Genomic DNA, 18,820 nt, shown 5'->3' with positions numbered 1-18,820 from the left:
TACATACTACCGGTGAGACTGACCCTTTGTCGGCTGAGAGACGGAGAGACCACCACTCAATATGCCCAGTAACAATTAGCCCCAACCAAAGAAGCGGTTCAACGCTTCAACTTTCTTAAACTACATACTTCCGTCTGCATGTCTGATGTCAGGATATGCCATCCATTCACTGATACCTCAGAATGCTATCTGGAAAAGGAGACCCTGCTCTTTCTCTTTTGCGGTACCCCTTGGCACGGCTAGGTCAAATCCTCACAAATCCACACCCCCTTATCAGCTGTGTTATTCCATGATCCTAATAGCCCCTAACCAGTCAACGGGCTGTAACTCAGTCGTCTGTCATACTGATTTTAGCCTTTGTGCAAAGAACAGCATATACTGTGTGTGTGTGTGTGTGTGTGTTCCAGCTGTCACTTTCCACCTGGCTTCCTGGCTTTAGGTCTGAAGTGTGATATATGACCCGCCACTTATATTCACCTAAATGACACACTGTAAGGCTATTCTCCTGGATGATTCAGGGACCCTCTCCCCTCCAGCTAGATTCTTCATAGCACTCTCACTCTTATAGTATGGGCTGGCTAAAATGGTGTAGTATTAGGTGCCACTGTGGCTACAGCCTCTTCTGTAGCAAAGTACTCAACACTGATCCTGTAACAAGACCAGGCTTGTTTTATAAAACTGTCAAGCCAATAGCTGTTCAAAGGATGACCGAAGGTGACCAGCGATCTAGATAAACAGAAAAGCAGACATATGACTTTCCTCACATTTCTAGGATGTGCCATAACAACACGTGGGCTGGAAAGTGTAGAAAACAGACATGTTTGGGGATGTTTACTAACAGTAAAACACTGTATACAGTTAGTCACTGCCTTATCAGGGGGCTACTCCTCTCTTTACCACTCTCTACTTTACTACTTTACTCTACTAAGACACATATCTGGCATTTCATGACATAATCATTCCTCTGACTCCACATCTCCGGCGCCCCAGATTCAGGCCTGTACAGTCACTCATCTATATTCCCCAGGATGCCTCAGTGACAGACTGCACTGGTGGGCCTGTGGGTTTTTACTGCTACAGCAACCCCCAGTGTTCACCGCTGCTCTCAAACCCCCTTTGTGTGACTGCTAAGGCATACGTATGAGGAGGGGCCCACCAGTGTGTGTGAGAAAGAGAGAGAGGGTGTGTATCATGTATGTGCATGTGTTTATCTACTGTATGTGCTATACGGATGTGATTGAGTATGTGTGCGTTTGTGAGTTTGTGAAGCATGTGTCTGACCGACGGAGGAAGGGCAGGGGGGTCTTCCTCAGACACACAACCAGCCCACCAGACCAAATGGTCAGGAACTGCATGGCCTAATTGTTAGACTTGGCTCCGGTCCCAGACCAATCCTGCAGAGGAGAACGTGTTCTCATTCCAAGCCAACATAACATTTGCACACCCTGCCCGCTTGTTTTTATAGTAATAATTTGGGAGGTGCTTGTACTTGTCCTGTTACACACAATTGTGTAATGAAAATGCATATTTTTTTTGCATATCCCAACTATCTCCTGAGACAACTGCAGGGAGTGGGGTCACAGGCAGGGTCACCATGGTGCAATTAGAGTTAAGAACCTTGCTCAAGGGCACAGCAACAGATATATATATATATATACATTTAAAAAAAATCTTATCAGCAGCGGTATGTGAACCAGTAACCTTTTGGTACTGGACTAAGGCTCTAACCTCTAGGCTACCTGCCGTCTCTGTGGAAAGGGGACGGTGCAGAGCCGAGGCAATGCACACGTCCCAGGTTCCCATCCTGTCCAGGTGTTTGTCTGGCAGTAGTGTGTGTTTGTTTGGATGTGGTGTATGGGTGAGATGTGACAAACATGACACGGGGCTCCTTCGTTTCTCCATGAGCTATGGGACGCCTGAGGGCTTGTCTTTTCCTGTGTTTCCGTGTAGATGGAAGATAGGGGTGTGTGTGTCTGTCTGGCTAGCAGACTGGCAGGCAGGCAGATGTTTCCACAGAAAGATGGGCTGTACAAACAGACGCCACCAGGCTTGCAAAAATAGTCCTTCTGAGCCTTCTCACTCTCCGGCATGAAACAGATCTCTGCTCCCCTGGACTGTCGACAAGACATTCAACCACAGTCAGCTTCAGTAAACACACTGATGTTCCAGGACCACGGTAAGGACCACCAGATGTTGGGGGAGGTGTGTGTGCATGTGTTGGGGGGGGGTCTTTCTGTCATAATACACAAATGCAAATGTGGAAAAGCAGCCATGCCTCCCTGACACCAGCTCTGAACTAGTGTGGTCCAAGAGGTGAGCGTTTGGGCTGAGCTGAATTAGTGTTTTATGTAGCCTAGCACTTAACTCTTTAATTGGGAATGAGGGTGAAGACCAATGACCTGAGAAACCTGGATCAGTGTTTAAATGGACGACGGTGTGTGTGTGTTTGTGTGTGTGTGCTACCTTTTCCAGGCACCATCAGCCAACCATAAATCAGCCTGCCTGACCCTCGGAGTGATGTCATCTCCTGAAGGAGTGTTTTTCCAGTCTGCAGAATCCATCCCTTGGAGCCATCTTAAAACGAGGCACACACACACACACACACACACACACACACACACACACACACACACACACACACACACACACACACACACACACACACACACACACACACACACACACACACACACACACACACACACACACACACACACATCTCTCACACACACACACACACATCTCTCCCTGACACATTCACACACACACCTCTCCCTGACACATACACATGCTAATCTCCTGAACTGATCTTCACCTGCTGTTATCAGTATCAGAGCAAACTGGAAAAGCCAACAGGAGAGCTGCAATAGAAAAACATGAGGGAGAAGATTGGATCCAATGTTTCTTGACTCTAGTGATATTGCAGAGTTTGGCAGCCAGGGGTTGGTGATACAGGATCCAGTTTCAGTATTAGTTTACTGGCACGCTCTAACCCAAATAATACACTCTGTGTCTGAAAACTGATCATCTGACAACACAAGCCTCCTGGCAGGCGATCACGCTTGGACAGGGGACGTGTGTTTGCACATCAACTGAATTCCTTTTATAAAAGCTTCACACTAGTTTGAATAACTGAGACACTTCCAAACCATTTTGGTAATCTCATCCTTTCTTCAATTCTTACACCTCAAAACACAAGATTTCCCACAAAGAGCAACATCTCCTTTATACGTTCCTTCAGATTGGAGATGAGAGGTTATGCACTGTACTGTAGACGGACGTGTCCCCTTTGGGGCTGCAGAAGGGAGAGGTTCTCTGTCTGTGTTTTATGGAGCCTCCCCTTCCTCCCCTGGCTGAGCCTATTAGGCCATTTCAGGCATAGGAAAGGAGAGCTTTATTAGGAGCTCTACCTGGAAGGCAGGAGATTATTACTGGTGCAGACCGAGCCCTGTTGGAGTCTGCAGAGGAATGCAGGGCAAGTCAGTCACAGTCACGCCTCAGACAAGATTAGGTTTGTTTTCAATGGTGACAATTACTTCAGGGGATTAGGTGCCCTCCCCCTTTCCTACCTCCCACCACCGCTACATCTTTCCCTCCTCTTCATCACCTCTATCGCTCAGTGAATGATCTTATCTAATGTCGGAACTCTCCCCCTCGTTGAAAACGGACCCATTTTTGCAGTTCGGTTTACAGGATACATTCTGTTTAGGCAATTAGGGCTAATAGACGAGGGAAAGATAGTTGGCATTTTCATATGGCTGAAAATCCTGAGGGAGGCAGGGGGAAGGAATCAGATGTAGCACTCTCTCTGGGTTCCAGTTTCAGACGTAAATCTAATTACTATAACTTTAACATTAGGAGTGACAAAGCTGGAAATGTAATCAAGGCCTGAAGTGGAAAAAAAGTAATGTACATTGCCATATAATGCTAACAAGTGCTCCTCTCCCCCGAGTCTCATCTCATCCACTTACTGTGCAAAAGCAGACCCACTGACATAAACCGACATAGTTACTGTATACCTATACTCAGTGGTGTAAAAATAGTTTTTGGGGTTATTTGTGCTTTACTTAAAAAAAAAAATGGGGACTTTTACTTCACTACATTCCTAAAGAAAATAATGTACTTTTTACTCCATACATTTTCCCTGACACCCAAAAGTACTTGGTACATTTTGAATGCTTAGCAGGAAAGGAAAATGGTTAATACAGTATTCATACCCCTTGACCTACTCCACATTTTGTTGTGTTACAGCCTGAATTAAAAAATAATTAAATATGTTTTTTTCTCACCTATCTACACACAATACCCAATAATGACAAAGTGAAAACATGTTATTAGAAATTTGGGGAAATTTAGTGAAACTGAAATATTGAAATATCTAATTTACATAAGTATTCACACCCCTAAATCAATACTTTGTAGAAACACCCTGGCCAGCGATTACAGCTATGAGTGTTTTTGGGAAAGTATCTAAGAGCTTTCAACACCTGGATTGTGCAACATTCGCCCAAAAATGTTTTTCCAATTCTTCAAGCTCTGTCAAATTGGTTGTTAGTCATTACTAGACAACCATTTTCAGGTCTTGCCATAGATTTTCAAGCAGATTTAAGTCAAAACTGTAAATCGGCAACCCAGCAACATTCACTGTCTTCTTGGTATGCAACTCCAGTGTAGATTTGGCCTTGTGTTTTAGGTTATTGTCCTGCTGAACGGTGAATTAATCTCCCGGTGTCTAGTGGAAAGCAAACTGAACCAGGTTTTCCTCTAGGATTTTGCCTGTGATTAGCTCCATTCCGTTTATTTATTTTTATCCTGAAAAACTCCCCAGTCTTTAACGATTACAAGCATAACCATAACACGATGCAGCCACCACTACAGTCATGTGTTGTATTAGATTTGTCCCAAACATAACACGTTGTATTCAGGACAAAAAGTTCATTGCTTTGCCATATTCTTGCAGTATTACTTTAGGGCCTTGTTGCAAACAGGATGTATATGTTTTCAAGTATTTTTTATTAGGTTAGTATTGTGGAGTAACTACAATGTAGTTGATCCATCCTCAGTGTTCTCCTGTCACAGCCATTAAACTCCCTTAGTGGTTTCCTTCCTCTATGTCAACTGAGTAAGGGAAGGACAGCTGATACTTTGCTGTGACCGAGTGTATTGATACACCATCAAAAGTGTAATTAATAACTTCACCATACCCAAAGGAATATTCAATGTCTGCTTTGGACATTAGACCAGTGGAAATCTGTTCTTTGGTCTGATGAGTCCAAATTTGAGATTTTTGGTTCCAACCGCCTTGTCTTTGTTAGGAGCAGAGTAGGTGAAGAGTAGGTGAACAGAGGATCTCAGCATGTGTGGTTCTCACCGTGAAGCATGGAGGAGCTGTGATGGTGTGGGGGTGCTTTGGCCTTGACACTGTCAGTGATTCATTCAGAATTCAAGGCACACTTCACCAGCATGGCTACCACAGCATTCTGCAGTAATATGCCATCCCATCTGGTTTGGGCTTAGTGGGATATTCATTTGTTTTTCAACAGGACAATGACCCAACACACCTCCAGGCTGTGTAAGGGCTATTTGACCAAGAAGGAGAGTGATGGAGTGCTGCACCAGATGACCTGGCCTCCACAATCACCTGACCTTAACCCAATTGAGATGGTTTGTGATGAGTTGGACCACAGAGTGAAGGAAAAGCTGCCAACAAATGCTCAGCATATGTGGGAACTCCTTCAACACTGTTGGAAAAGCATTCCTCGTGAAGCTGGTTGAGAGAATGCCAAGAGTGTGCAAAGCTGTCATCAAGGCATAGGTTGGCTATGTTGAAGAATCTCAAATATAAAATATATTTTGATTTAACTTTTTTGCTTACTACATGATTCCATATGTGTGATTTCATAGTTTTGATGTCTTCAGTATTATTCTACAATGTAGAAGACAGTAAAAATAAAGAAAAACTCTTGAATGAGTAGGTGTGTCCAAACTTTTGACTGGTACTGTATATATTTTTTGTTGCCTGTTTTGCATGTTTGTTTGGCATTGATATGCATCCCATATCAGTTTGCAAACAATTAAAAAATATATATAATTGAGTTAATAAAGCTGCATACAAACTTGGTCTCTTTTTTTGCTTTTTTGAGTAAGGCAGTTCCAAAATGCAGGTGTTTCAGCCTAGCTCAGTACTTTCTGTGGTGGTGGGGCAGACAGCAGAAAATACGGAGCGTAGGGGTTGGTAATGTTCTCTAGTTACGCTGTGATTGGCTCAGTGTTCTGTCACTTATGGGGAAACTAAGTCGCCACAAAATCTACAGGTAGAGCTCGAAGATTCAAGCCCATTGGGTGCTGCCATAGACTTACATTAGAAGTGCCCATACAAAAATGCTCAAGGTCATTGGCTACAGATAAAATGATGTCAAATCACATTATATCTACCGTAGCTTTGATTGGATTGATCATGTCAACACCATACCTTCAGAATCTTAGCTAGCATTATAAATCCAGAGAATGCCAGAATTTGATGACAAAATTTGACCACAAGAAGGGCAGCCACACCACTGTCCTGTTCAAGTGAGCACAGCACAACAGTCCAAAAATCATGTAATAGGCCAAAGAGATATGTATACTATAGCTAAGAAAGTAATACAACGTGTATGTGGTGTAGTAAGCTATTAGTAGCTTGTGCCTCACCCTAATAATTTGGTCCCTTTCCCCTCATAACTTAGCCTACTGTTCTGACTTGGTGGTGCACATGTAGCCTATAGCCTGTTTTAGAGAAATGTCATTATCGAATAATGTAAGAGGTTTTATTGTCTGCTTATACACCCACTTTATTTATCCTACGGTTCTGACTTGGTGTACAGGGAGAACACTGTAAGAATGGCCCATATTATGAATTCTGTCACTGGACTTTTCGAAAGTGCTGAACAAATAGTGATATTGACTACATCCGTCTTAGCTAGCTCAATAAATGTCTTAATCAAAATTATGGATCGCCTCTTATCCGCTCATCGTTCCCTTATGCCATAGTTTGAACACCTCAATTGTCAGTAGAAACCACATTTGTTTAAGCAAGTCAGCCATATCAGCTATGTTTTTTTAAAAGGGAGTAAATGAGGCTGAATGAACTGTTTCGCTGCCAGACAAGGCTCTGCTGATAGCCAGGTGAAGCGGTGGTAAGGATTCACTGTAATGGTTCTCCTCCTCTTCTAATGAGGAGTATGAAATATCGGACCAATGCGCAGCGTGGTAAGTGTCCGTAATACATTTATTAACACCACAATACAAAGTAAACAAAAAGAACAACCGAAACAGTTCCGCCTGGTAACTAATACAAAGACAGAAAACAACTACCCACAAATCATAGTGGGAAAACAGGCTGCCTAAGTATGGTTCTCAATCAGAGACAACGATAAACAGCTGCCTCTGATTGGGAACCATACCAGGCCAAACACAGAAATACAAACATAGAATGCCCACTCCAACTCACACCCTGACCAAACTAAAACAGAGACATAATAAAGGAACTAAGGTCAGGACGTGACATTCCCTCCATGGTGCTGAAAGTAAAGCTCTGCGGTTGGGACAGCTTTATGTAGGCCCTAACAGTTTGTGGGCACCATTTTTCACCGTTATAGTGCAATTAATATATTCTTTAGTGGTGTGTAGTGGCTTTGTGGCATGCATCTAAAAACAAATTGGGGTTTTGTCCAACCAAGATTTACATGCTAAAATTGTCAATGGACTCAAAACATTTCAGCGTTTCATTTTTAATACATTTCTACATATTTAAAAAAAAAAATCCACTTTGATATTATGGGTTATTGTGTGTCAGCCAAAATAAAATATCAAAATTTCATGCATTTTTAATTCAGGCTGTAACAAAACATCATTTCGAAAAAGTAAAGGGGTATGAATACTTTGTGAAAGCATGATATCAAGAGAACATGCCTGGTTATCTGGTTGACTCACTAAACACAAATGCTCCGTGATGTCTGAGTGTTGGGAGTGTGCCCCTGGCTATCCGTAAATAAAATGGTGCCGTCTGGTAGGTTAATTTAATATAAGGAATTTGATATGATTCATACTTTAGCTTTTTTAAAGTATATTTGAGCAATTACATGTACTTTTGATATTTAAGTACAGTGCATTTGAAAAGTATAATAGCTGTGCAGCGACACTCTCCATCCAACCTGACTGAGCTTGAGAGGATCTGCAGAGAATGGGAGAAACTCCCCAAATACAGATGTGCCAAGCTTGTGATGTCATACCCACGAAAACTCCAGGCTGTAATTGCTGCCAAAGGTGCTTCAACAAAGTACTGAGTAAAGGGTGTGAATATTTATTTAAATTTGATATTAAAGTTGTTGTTTTTTTTACTACATTTGCAAAAATAAAAAAACGTTTTTGCTTTGTCATTATGGGGCATTGTGTGTAGATTGATGAGGGAAAAAAACTATTTCATCCATTTTAGAATAAGGCTGTAAAGTAACAAAATGCGGAAAAAGTCAAGGGGTCTGAATACTTTTCGAATGTACTGTATATTTAAAACCAAATACTTTTAGACTTTTACTGAAGTAGTATTTACTGTGTGACTTTCACTTTTACTGTTGTCATTTTCTATTAAGGTATCTTTACTTTCACTCAAGTATGACAATTGGGTACTTTTTGCACCACTGCCTATACTGTACCTACATGTACATACTTCAGAAGGGTTGCGTGCAATTTTGAAAAAGGCTTCCACTGGATGACAACCAATCATATACCCCACTTCTTTGAAGCTTACAGCAGGACCCAGAGTTCTCCCTTTCATCTTGTCAGAACATTTCATTGACGTTCCAGGGGAGAGGGAGGGAGGGGGGAAACTCCCCACCTTGGCCAGAGAGAATGCAACACAGAAACAGAGTCTTCCAAATGAAATTCCAGGTCTTGACTAAGAAAGTAGAGTAGAGACGGTGGAGACCAGGGTCTGTGCAGCTGCATGCTGGGGAGGGTCTGTAGGTCTGTCTGTCTGCTTCACACCGTCTGTCTATGTCTGGACTGGAGCAGGACCTGGAACACCTACAGCACTTCTCTTACATAATCACACCCCGTCCAGCCTCTTGCTTCCCTCCAAAATCAACACTGGGCTTTCGCTCAACGCTGAGTGGCCAGGAGAGAGGCTTCAGTGCAAGCAAGGAGTAGGGGAGATACCTGAAAGACTAGACTATGGAGTGAAATGGGAGAGAAAGACTACACCCCCCATCCTCCCTCCAACAGGCCCTCTAGGGTTCTCCCTATCTGATGACTACCTCTGAGGACGTCGCCCCAGGCCGGCCGTGGAGTGGTGATTCCATGTTGTTATGGTGATAATAGCTTTTCCTGACTGGGAAGAGGGGGCCTTTTATCCGGCCTGCCACTGGAAACCTCATTTCCACCTCCAATTTCCTTCCTTACATTCCTCCCTCCAGTCTCCATGGCTGCGTGAGGAGCTTCCACCAGAGGTAGGACAAGGATGAGACCCTCTGACAAGCAGCCAGGAATAGAGAGAAAGAAGGAGGAATGGAAAGAGAGAAAAAAAGAGATGGACAATTGGAGAAGGAGAGAGAGAAAGACGGGGAGTGAGAGGAGAGAGAGAAAGAGGGGTCACGCGGTTCAGACAAGCCTCAGCGAATAGGCCAGAAGTGGACACCAAGCAGACTGCTGCATGTCAAGACAGGAGCTTGTTTGATTAATACTCAGTCATGGTTCCGCATCATGGAGAACTTTTCATTCATTCACTACTTTCTCATTATGAATAAATTGTAATCCCAATGTACACTACTGTTCAAAAGTTTGGGGTCACTTAGAAATGTCCTTTAAAATAACATAAAATTGATCAGAAATAATGTACGGTGTAGACATTGTTAATGTTGTATATGACTATTGTAGCTGGAAATGGAAGGTTTTTAATGGAATATCTACATACAGAGACCCATTATCAGCAACCATCACTCCTGTGTTGCAATGGCACGTTGTGTTAGCTAATCCAAGTTTATAATTTTAAAAGGCTAATTAATCATTAGAAAATAATTTTGCAATTATGTTAGCACAGCTGAAAACTGCCGGGCCGATTAAAGAAGCAATAAATCTGACCTTCTTTAGACTAGTTGAGTATCTGGAGCACCAGCATTTTTGGGTTCGATTACAGGCTCAAAATGGCCAGAAACAAATAACTTTCTTCTGAAACTCATCAGTGTATTGTTGTTCTGAGAAATGAAGGTCTATTCCATGTGAGAAATTGCCAAGAAACTGAAGATCTCGTACAAAGCTGTGTACTACTCCCTTCACAGAACAGCGCAAACTGGCTCTAACCAGAATAGAAAGAGGAGTGGGTGGTGCGTGTGCACAACTGAGCAAGAGGATAAGTACATTAGAGTGTCTAGTTTGAGAAACAGATGCCTCACAAGTCCTCAACTGGCAGCTTCATTAAATAGTACCCTCTAAACACCAGTCTCAACGTCAACAGTGAAGAGGCGACTCCGGGATAATGGCCTTCTAGGCAGAGTTGCAAAGAAAAGGCTATATCTCAGACTGGCCAATTAAAAGAAAAGATTAAGATGGGCAAAAGAACAGACACTGGACAGAGGAAGATTGGAAAAAAAGTGTTGTGGACAGACAAGTCTAAGTTTGAGGTGTTCCGATCACAAAGAAGAACATTCGTGAGACGCAGAAAAAATGAAAATATGCTGGAGGAGTGCTTGGCGCCATCTGTGAAGCATGGTGGAGACAATGTGATGGAATCGGGGTGCTTTGGTGGTGGTAAAGTGGGAGATTTGTACAGGGTAAAATGGATCTTGAAGAAGGAAGACTATCACTCCATTTTGCAACGCTATGCCATACCCTGTGGACGGCGCTTAATTGGAGCAATGACCCAAAGCACAGCTCCAAACTACGCAATAACTATTTAGGGAAGAAGCAGTCAGCTGGTATTCTGTCTATAATGGAGTGGCCAGCACAGTCACCGGATCTCAACTCTATTGAGCTTGACCGTATGGTACGTAAGAAGTACACATCAAGCCAATCCAACTTGTGGGAGATACTTCAGGAAACATGCGGTGAAATCTCTTCAGATGACCTCAACATATTGACAACTAGAATGCCAAAAGTCTGCAAGGCTGTAATTGCTGCAAATGGAGGATTCTTTGACGAAAGCAAAGTTTGAAGGACACAATTTTTATTTAAATTAAAAATCATTATTTATAACCTTGTCAATGTCTTGACTAAATTTCCTATTCATGTTGCAACTCATTTCATGTATGTTTTCATGGAAAACAAGGACATTTCTAAGTGACCCCAAACTTTTGAACAGTAGTGTAGGACTATTTGTTCCAGGGTTTCAGAACCAAATTAGGTTAAAATGTTGAAGGTAATCCAGGGACAGACTGCTGAAGACATAATCCTGAGACAATGTTTGGGATATCTTCGTAAGAGCTACAATAAACCATTGAATCAGACATCCTACTTGAAAATAAAAGTCATTTCAAGTGAACACGTTGGTTGAAAAGATCCCGTTCTTTTAATTTTTTTTTTACCCGAGCTACATCTGAGAAAGACTTTTCCTCACAAAAACATTAAAAAAGCACCCATGGCATGATGATGATGCATAACATTACTAATGTTTGATGATCAATGGAAGGAGACATTCAGTAAACACCAGCTGTCTCCTGTTTGGTTAACAAAGCTTTCTGATGCTTGTTGGTCTGTTTACAACACTCATTTCACATCCTGAAAACAACACATCTGTGCACCACACAAAGGGGTTTACAATGAGGATGTGACTAAATCTATAATTACATCAGGTATCAAAAGACATTGTTCGTTCCCACACAAGAGTAAAGCTGGTCAGGGAAAAACAACTGTCCCTATAGATGAGGTAACCAAAGACGTTGGTAGGTCCCAAAACAGAACAATTCTATCATTCTACAGACCAATCTAGAGAGAAATTAAATGAAGCACAGCCATTCTCCAACTAGTAAACCCACAGAACATCTGGGTCTGTTTAACTCCACAATGCCACAACACAGTTCCCACAGACAGATTTCCCTTAGTCACACAGGGGATATGGTTTCCATGACAACAAGTATTCATTAAACATGACTTACTTTTGTTCTCCATTCAAGTCTAAAATCCATATCACAACAGACCATGAGGAATGGCTGTACACAGTAGAACAGTACAGGATTGCTAGCATTGGGGAAAAACTGGGTTAGGTCACATCTGTTTCGAGACATACAACTCGATTATCAATCTTCTTTACATGAGGCAGTATTGTACATGTTTATCCATACGGCGATGGTTTGGAAACATATCTAAAGGGAGAAGCAGCATCAACTCGGGAAATAACAGGCCAGAAACAAACATTGTGTTTGTGTATTTCAAATGTGGCCTATTTTTTTATTATTATTGTAGAGAGGCATACATTACAGTGCAAACAATTCTTTGGCAAACTTACAATACAATTGTCAGATAGGTATCCACTTTGACCACTGACGTTGGGACAGTGTAGGCAAAGCATGTTCAGTCTTGCAGAGCAGTGCATTCTGGGGACAGTGGTAGGTTTGGGGAACAAAAGAGAGACCACTAAGATGAGGGGTTAGAATGAAAATAAAAAAGGGGGGAGCCAAACCCTGGGAGTCCATGCATACACACACACACACACACACACACACACACACACACACACACACACACATACATACACATTCACACACACACGGTATAGACACACACACACACACTAGAGCAGGAGTAAAAACAAAGGTACGAAGAGGAAATGACAGGGAGGAGAAAAGAAAAGGTTAAAACACTGAAGGAGATGAAACTGTATAGGTCTACAGCACAAAAGCAGGAAATATCCATGTGGTTTGATACCAATGTGCCAACATTGCTATGAGGCTCCACCACCATCACATGATTGCTTTGACATTCTTGGAGAAACCCCAAACACCTCCAGCATACTGTACATACTGTATCTGATTTCTGGGACATTCTGAGCACATCACCATGACAACACAAAGATAATGCAGAAGATAACTATGAATCACTGTTTGAGCAGAGTGGACCAGCACAAGGGGCTGAGTGACTGGTATTTGGGCCTGTATGTGTGTGTGTCTGTCAACGGGACACACTCTGTTGGCTGATTACTAACAATAGACAGCCTCCAGAAATAAAGCAGCGCCAGATATTTGATTGGCATCCTCTCCCGTTCCCCCTCCACTCCCATCTGGCTTCCATTAGATCGGAGTGTGGGTCAAAGAGGTCAAAGTCTGCTCCTCGCACACCCGGCCAAATGACGTCACCTCCATCTCCATCGTCTCCCAGGAACCTAAGAGATGAGAGCCAGGCGAGGTTTATCACCCGCGTTAACACTAAAGAGACGCTCCGAGGAGCCGCCAGTAAAAACGGATGATTGGTCACACACACACTCTCCAGCACACAGAGGAGAATGGTTACAACATCATATTGACGGAGTGCTTGGGAATGGGACAGGAATGCATGTAAGTGAGTGTCCTTCTGTAAACTGGAGCTGAAAAGCTGTGGATTGGGTTATGAGAGCACCAGATAGTTAAAGTAAAGTGGTATGGCTGCAGTCCTACAATGTCTACGTTTGAGTATGGGTTAATGCTGGACAGAGGGGTAGAGTGGTCAACTACGGGTAAGACTGAGAAAACTGCTGTGGTAGGTTTGCAGTAGGCACTGAGGGAGTAGGCAAACTGAAAAAGTCGGGACAAAAACTACTACATCTCTATAGTGGTAACAAATGGCTTTTCACTGCTTTTACAACATGGGAGTGTGAAAAAAGCATTACATCTTGAGAGATAAAAATGCATTATGCCTTCCAGTAAGAAGTGGTTAGGCCAAAAGAGAACATCCCGCCTCAAACCCAACCCCAACCCCAAGCCCCAGTTCCAACCAACCTCCCTCAATTTGATAAAAGTGTTGACATGGCCTTGGGGAGATAACATATCTAAATACCAGATGTTATTCAGTTCACCAACAGTTGCCATTGGAGACAGATGTGATAACAAGGTAATAATCAGTAGACATCTTTGCATTACAAAAGTTTTTGTAGGGCTTCACATTATCTTCATATGTAAGCAGGTGATACAAAAGGGAGAAATACATACCGGTATTTAGAATATGTTATAGAGCACCATAAACATTTTGTAAAAGCAGAAGTCATTTTGTACATAAAATGTATTTCGAGCAAATAAAAAAATGTTATCTCAAATGCAATTTTTTTTAAAGATGAGAAGGCACATAATGAGTGTATATGTTGCTTTGCATATTGTTAAAAAACAAACAAAACAAAAACAATACTTTGATGTTTTTAGTGACTAAATCGTTAAGATAAAGGGGACAAATAGCACCAGTTCTTTTTCCGGCATCTCTAACCTGAGAAAGCTTTGTGAGACAACATGGCCGACCTACTTCCCCTTCCTTGCGCGGCTGCAGTGACATTCCCTCCTCTTCCCACCACACATTTGTTTCAGGCGTTTTGTGGGGCCTTCAAATGCAGTGGTGGGGTAACACTTCAGATCAGAGACTCTCTGAGGCCCTGTTTGGGAGGCCCCGGGCCAGGAAGAGGGGTTGTCCATCTGTCCATCCATCCATTTATTCATTCGTTCCAGAAGGAAGCAGATTAATAGTGACTGCTCTCCCGTTGCCAGTGGATTTGAAACCAAGCCTCCAGCAGTTAGTTGGCCATGGAGACATGACAATCAAAATCAATCCCAAAAAAATAATAATGATTTTTGTAAAAAAAAAGAAGGAAAAAAAAGAATAGAAAACGAGGCAATTGGGTGAAGGTGGCTGTAAAGTAAGCACACCGTCAGGGTCTCTCCCTCTGTGTGTATACACGGTGGCCCCTGAGACGTTATACATGCTGGTGGCTACCCGGTGCCTGTTTCTCTGTCTGGGTATGGCTGTTGCTGGCCGCTCCCTCTCCCTGGTTGTGACACACGGGGCAGCATGCTCCTTTTAGCTTCACAGGCCTCTGGCACTCCACCGGCGGACACGACTCCACCAAACACGTCACCTGGGCACCCTGGAGTGAGGGAAGAAAAAAAGAGATAGAGGGAGAGAGAGTGAGGGAAAGAGGGAGAGAAATAGAGAGGGGGACCGTCAGGTTTGGCATGAGAGACCTTCCCCTCTGCCAACAGTCAGAACAGTGAGAGACGAGAGAGTCATGGAGATAAAGAGATCAAATGAGTTGGTCAAGCAGAAAGGTGACATACTGTACATGGGTCTGCCGTGCCAGAAGGTTGGTACTGCCAAAAGGTAGAGAGAGGATGTAATGCTGGCCAATGGCGCCAGACAAGGACAGAACAGGACAGGACAGGTGGATTCTGGCACAGCCATGGTGCTGAGCGGAGTGGTGCTGGCACTGTCAATGTAATCAGCTAGCCCAACTCCGGGCAGTGTAAAAAGGTGTGGGAAGAGGCCCCTAATGGCAGACAGGCCTGATAAAATGGGTGTGAATGTGAAAAGTGAATATACTGTACACATCGCACTGTGTGCCTGTTGAGGAGTGGGTGGTGAATAGACTGTGGTTGTGCAAGTCTGTGTGTAGTGTGCACTTGTGTGTGTGTGGTCTGTATGGACACGTGTGTCTGTGTGTGTACATACTTTGCACTCGCATGTAGAACATGGATCATTCTTCCACCTCTCTCCGTCCGATCGCTCACGACCCGCCGCATCAGTGCAGTCTGTCTTACTCAGACGAGCTTCTAGTCGTTTAATCTGCACAGACAGACAGGGACAGGAGGGGTAAATGGAGCCAGGTTAGACTATTTTATAAACTAGGTGGTTACAGTCCTGAATTCTGATTGGCTGAAAGCCATGGTATATCAGCCCGTATACCCCGGCTATAACAAAACATTTAGTTTTACTGATCCAATTACGTTGGTAACGAGTTTATAATAGCAATAAGGCTCCTCAGGGGTTTCTGATATATGGACACTATACCACGGCTAAAGGCTGTGTCCAGGCACTCCGCATTGTGCCATCCCTAAGAACAGCCCTTAAGCCGTGCTATATTGGCCATATACCACACCTCCTCTGGCCTTACTGCTTTAGTAATGCACCCCATGAGGCCCGTGATGCCATCTTTCTCAGCTAATTGAAGATCAGAGCGCCACACAAAGCACGTACACACATATGTACACACACACCGCCCACGTCTTTCCTGTAATACGAGTCACGCGAACAACCTAGATTTATTTAACCATCGACTTAATCAATAACCCTCCCTTAGCATTGAAAGACCTAGGCAGCACACAGAGGGGACAGGCTGGGACTCGGGGCCTGGTCTGTTTAAATCCTCTACACCGCTGAGGACTTAATCAAAGCCATGTTAGCCTACAGCACCGTTAGTTCCCCTTCATCCCACCCCAGTGTGCTACATGCTACATGATCATCTACCCTCAGGCAGCATATCACGTTCAATCTGGGGATATTGAAAATAGACTAATAATAATAATATTGGAACAGTGTCTGGATTCTACATGGTTCTGTATGGGTTCTACCTGTAAGAGCCTGAGCTGAACATGTCTGGACTTGCAGCGTAAAGGAAGGAGGGAAATAAGCACTCAAATCACTACCCCAAAAATAACCGTTGTTGCTGTTTGAATGTGTGCTGAGCAGCCAGAATGAAATTGGGGTAACACTCAAGTCGTGACGAACAAACCCAGCTGATGTAGCATGTGTGCAGGATACAACTGCTCTCACCTGCTTTCGTAAACTTGTGATTGTCTTCTGCATGTCTACGACAAAGTCTTGGAAGTCATTCAGCGAAGGTTCAGTGCTTTGATGTGAGGTGAGGGTGACATTCACAAGATTTTCAGTAGCGTCTTCAGCTGGGCTGGAATGTAAGAAAACAGCCCCCAAAATTCAGCACAACCTTATTATAGCATAACTTTGTAAGTTATAATGGTTTTAGTCACCACAGTTGTTAGCTATAATGCAGAATGGTTATCACATCCAAGGAACTTAATGTAGTCAGAGAATGACAAGGTGCCAAACAAGTAGCATTAGTAGTTACCTGATGTTCTGCTGTATGCTGTTGGCAGGCTTCTTCTCAGCAGAGCTCTGATCCACTGACCTGCGCCCTCTGAAATGGTAGGATAGGGCGTTGAACTGACCCTTGGTCCTGCAGTCTGGGGGGGGGGGGGGGGGGGTACAACAACTCACAATTTAGTCAACGGGGCATATCAGGAAAACTCAGAATGCATAAAGACCAATGAGTTAAAATCCAGGGCCCATGCACTGTGCAGTCTTAGCCGTGATGTGATCACTGACACTGGTAAGGGTGGTAGCTGAAGTGTCTCTGCTTATAGTCTCTCACTCACACCTTAGTACAGTGTGGTGGGTGGTAGGTGGGGGATCTTCCCTGGATACACACCACTTCATCTGCCAGTCCCCTTTCATCACACTTCAAAGAGCTGATCTGAGAGCAGAGCTAATGAGAGGCCACCTTCCCACACAAGGCCATTCAGACTGGTCCTAGAACAGATAATACACTCGTCTCACCAGCCCTCAAACACATGCACACACCTTATAGACAGGTTGCCTGACAAAGTCACAAAATTGTTAAGCTCGCATCGCAGGGGTAGAAGGCCGCAGAGGTGGGACAAGGTCCGAGTCTCAAGTCGAGTCCCAAGTAGAACAGGTCAAGACTGGAGTCAAGTCCAAGTCATCCATTCTAACAGCAAGTCAAGTCCAAGTCATCCATTCTAACAGCAAGTCAAGTCCAAGTCATCCATTCTAACAGCAAGTCAAGTCCAAGTCATCCATTCTAACAGCAAGTCAAGTCCAAGTCATCCATTCTAACAGCAAGTCAAGTCCAAGTCATCCATTCTAACAGCAAGTCAAGTCCAAGTCATCCATTCTAACAGCAAGTCAAGTCCAGTCAGAAGTTTTCAAGTCCAGTAAAAAAAATCTATACATGCAATGACTTCAAATACACATCTTTGTCTACTTAATGAGGCTACCAGTCAGTCATTTTTATTAGTTGAATTAGCCTATGTAATTGTAAAATATAGACCTTGTAGCAGTGGTAAGGGCCTGTAATCAGCAAAAGGCAGGGCAGGTTGAAGTGCTCAGAGTGTAGATTTATTTCCAGGTCTTGGTGATCCATTGGTGAAAGTGTCATATTATACAAAATATACAAGTAGATTTACCAAATATTCACAGATATACACGGGCAATAGCCCAAAATAAATAACCTCTGTGTCAGGATTAACCTGTCCTATCTGAACCAACACAGGTAAAGGGGGAGAGTATAGAGCCGAACTTTGGCCCCCAGGACCATACAATTACCCAATTGGCAATTACAACGAATAAACTGATTCAATAATTTAAAAGGCAATTTCCACATCCATTGTTACATTGGTAAATTTGTCTTCAATCAGACTTAACGAGTGATAATGATATTTCAACACCATGCATACGTGGAATAATAATTTTCTCTTATTCAACGTTCTGACTCCGTAGCCTGGAACGCAGGCCACGTAGCCTATTTCTATACGCACTGAGGCGCCATGTAGCAAAATCGTCTGGAACGTAGGACACAGACACATGGAACTCCGACGTAATCAGGGAAATATGAATCAAGAAAATGTTACATTTAATTAAATAAACAGAACTTCTACCTCATGAGACTTGCGAACGCTCATGTGCACTATAAACATCGCGCCCACTCAGAGCAGGGGAACAAATAGTTGGCTAACTGGAAATGTATTGTAGACCTATCCAACGTGACACAGAAATGTCGACATGTTGCAATAAACGGTAAGGGGAT

The 18,820-nt window shown here is 43.2% G+C and overlaps 1 protein-coding gene across 2 annotated transcripts in view; it reads right to left on the bottom strand.

Moving 5' to 3' along the window:
- Positions 1-12,380: 12,380 nt before the first annotated feature.
- Positions 12,381-18,820, bottom strand: part of LOC109903921 (peroxidasin) — a 97,302-nt gene continuing 90,862 nt past the window's right edge. For both annotated transcript variants that reach the window (XM_020500932.2, XM_020500933.2), the window contains 4 exons: positions 17,063-17,177; positions 16,750-16,882; positions 15,649-15,762; positions 12,381-15,067 (listed from right to left, as the gene is read on the bottom strand). In XM_020500932.2, the coding sequence (XP_020356521.2) occupies positions 14,897-15,067; positions 15,649-15,762; positions 16,750-16,882; positions 17,063-17,177 (533 nt within the window). In that variant the 3' untranslated portion in view covers positions 12,381-14,896. The remainder of the gene's footprint in view (positions 15,068-15,648; positions 15,763-16,749; positions 16,883-17,062; positions 17,178-18,820) is intronic.

The sequence above is a fragment of the Oncorhynchus kisutch genome, linkage group LG14 (assembly GCF_002021735.2).
Source record: "Oncorhynchus kisutch isolate 150728-3 linkage group LG14, Okis_V2, whole genome shotgun sequence".
In the NCBI taxonomy this organism is placed as follows: Eukaryota; Metazoa; Chordata; class Actinopteri; order Salmoniformes; family Salmonidae; genus Oncorhynchus; species Oncorhynchus kisutch.
This window is presented reverse-complemented; position numbering and strand designations above follow the sequence as displayed.